This window comes from Austrofundulus limnaeus, unplaced genomic scaffold (assembly GCF_001266775.1).
Source record: "Austrofundulus limnaeus strain Quisiro unplaced genomic scaffold, Austrofundulus_limnaeus-1.0 Scaffold2066, whole genome shotgun sequence".
In the NCBI taxonomy this organism is placed as follows: domain Eukaryota; kingdom Metazoa; phylum Chordata; class Actinopteri; order Cyprinodontiformes; family Rivulidae; genus Austrofundulus; species Austrofundulus limnaeus.
Window position 1 is genome coordinate 85 of NW_013954468.1, and position 1,359 is coordinate 1,443.

At 38.3% G+C, this 1,359-nt stretch overlaps 1 protein-coding gene across 1 annotated transcript in view; it reads left to right on the forward strand.

Moving 5' to 3' along the window:
- Window positions 1-397: 397 nt before the first annotated feature.
- The window catches only part of rps15 (ribosomal protein S15), a 6,451-nt gene continuing 5,489 nt past the window's right edge, over window positions 398-1,359 (forward strand). Inside the window, exons 1-2 of the mRNA XM_014034349.1 lie at window positions 398-499; window positions 887-972. Of these exons, the coding sequence (XP_013889803.1) occupies window positions 497-499; window positions 887-972 (89 nt within the window). The 5' untranslated portion in view covers window positions 398-496. The remainder of the gene's footprint in view (window positions 500-886; window positions 973-1,359) is intronic.

Genomic DNA, 1,359 nt, shown 5'->3' on the forward strand with positions numbered 1-1,359 from the left:
GATAACTGTGTAAAAATGTAATGAGTAAAAGTAAAAAGTACACTGAAAAATAATTACTCAAGTGAAGTACAGATAACCAAAATTCCTACTTAAGTACAGTAAAGTATTTGTACTTAGTTACTTTACAACACTGGAGGAAACAGACATGGAGAGTCTCAGTCCAGTTTTGAATGAACAAGTACCTGAAAAATACACTGGTACTATGGATTAAATACTTTTGTCATGCATTGGCAGCATATTATTTTGGTTTATTTGTTTGTTTTGTCTTAGGATTTTCGGGGTAGTTGTTAATTTTTGAGGAAACAGGACCTGTCCATATAAAAGTAACAACTGACTGACTGCTTTTTTAGCTGTGTATAACTTTCTTTTGTTTGTCCTTGTGACAGAAATGCGCCATCTTCTGKTCACACACAGGAGAAACAACGATCCTCCAAGTCTCGCGATATCAGGCCAAGCGAGACTTCCGGTCGCTCTTTTCTACCGGATCTTCAGCAAGATGGTGAGTGTTTGTCTGTAGTCAGGGCTTCTGAATCTGCAATCTTCATCCATCTAAGCTTTTGTGTTGTTCACTGTGACGTTGTGTTGCATCTTTAGACAGTTGTGCTTCGTTATTGATATTTTATTTGTAAATTGTTCAGAAATACATAAATGTTCGTATAGATTTATTACAGCGGAGCAGGCCGTTTGTCGGCTCCATCAGCCACAAACGGCCTGCTCCGTTGTAACTACATTTAATTCAACGTGATATAAATGTGCAGTTGTAACGTGGTTGTGAAGCTCATATAACTATTATACAAGTGAAAGTTTCTTGGTTAAAGAGAAAACAGTGATGTGTAAATATTAGCTTAGCATAAATGCTAACCGGGTCTGACGCTCGTTCTGTCAGGCGGACACCGAGGTGAAGAAGAAGCGTACCTTCAGGAAGTTCACCTACAGAGGAGTGGACCTGGACCAGCTCCTGGACATGTCATAGTGAGTGTGTTCTTCACCAGTAACAACACCATGTTTCACTGGTGAACGGAGCTGGAGCTGCTGGGCCTTCAGCCTCGTTACACTCAGTTTGGGGATTTTCAGATCTAAAGATTACACTCTTCAAACCTGGATTAGATTATTCTGCACTGACTGTAGAAAGTTTACAGCCAAGTTTGGGATTTGTGAGTTTTTTATCTGATTTGTGACACTTTAATAAAGTCAGGTTGCTCTATGTTTTACCTGTCAGGACTGGTGTTGATTCAAATTTCTCAAATTGATTCACGATTCAGTTTGATTTTTAAAAGAGTTAAGGACATCGTGCAGTAACATGTATACTTTTCTATAGAAGACTTTCTCAAAAAAACAATTCTGTAAATAATAGAAACT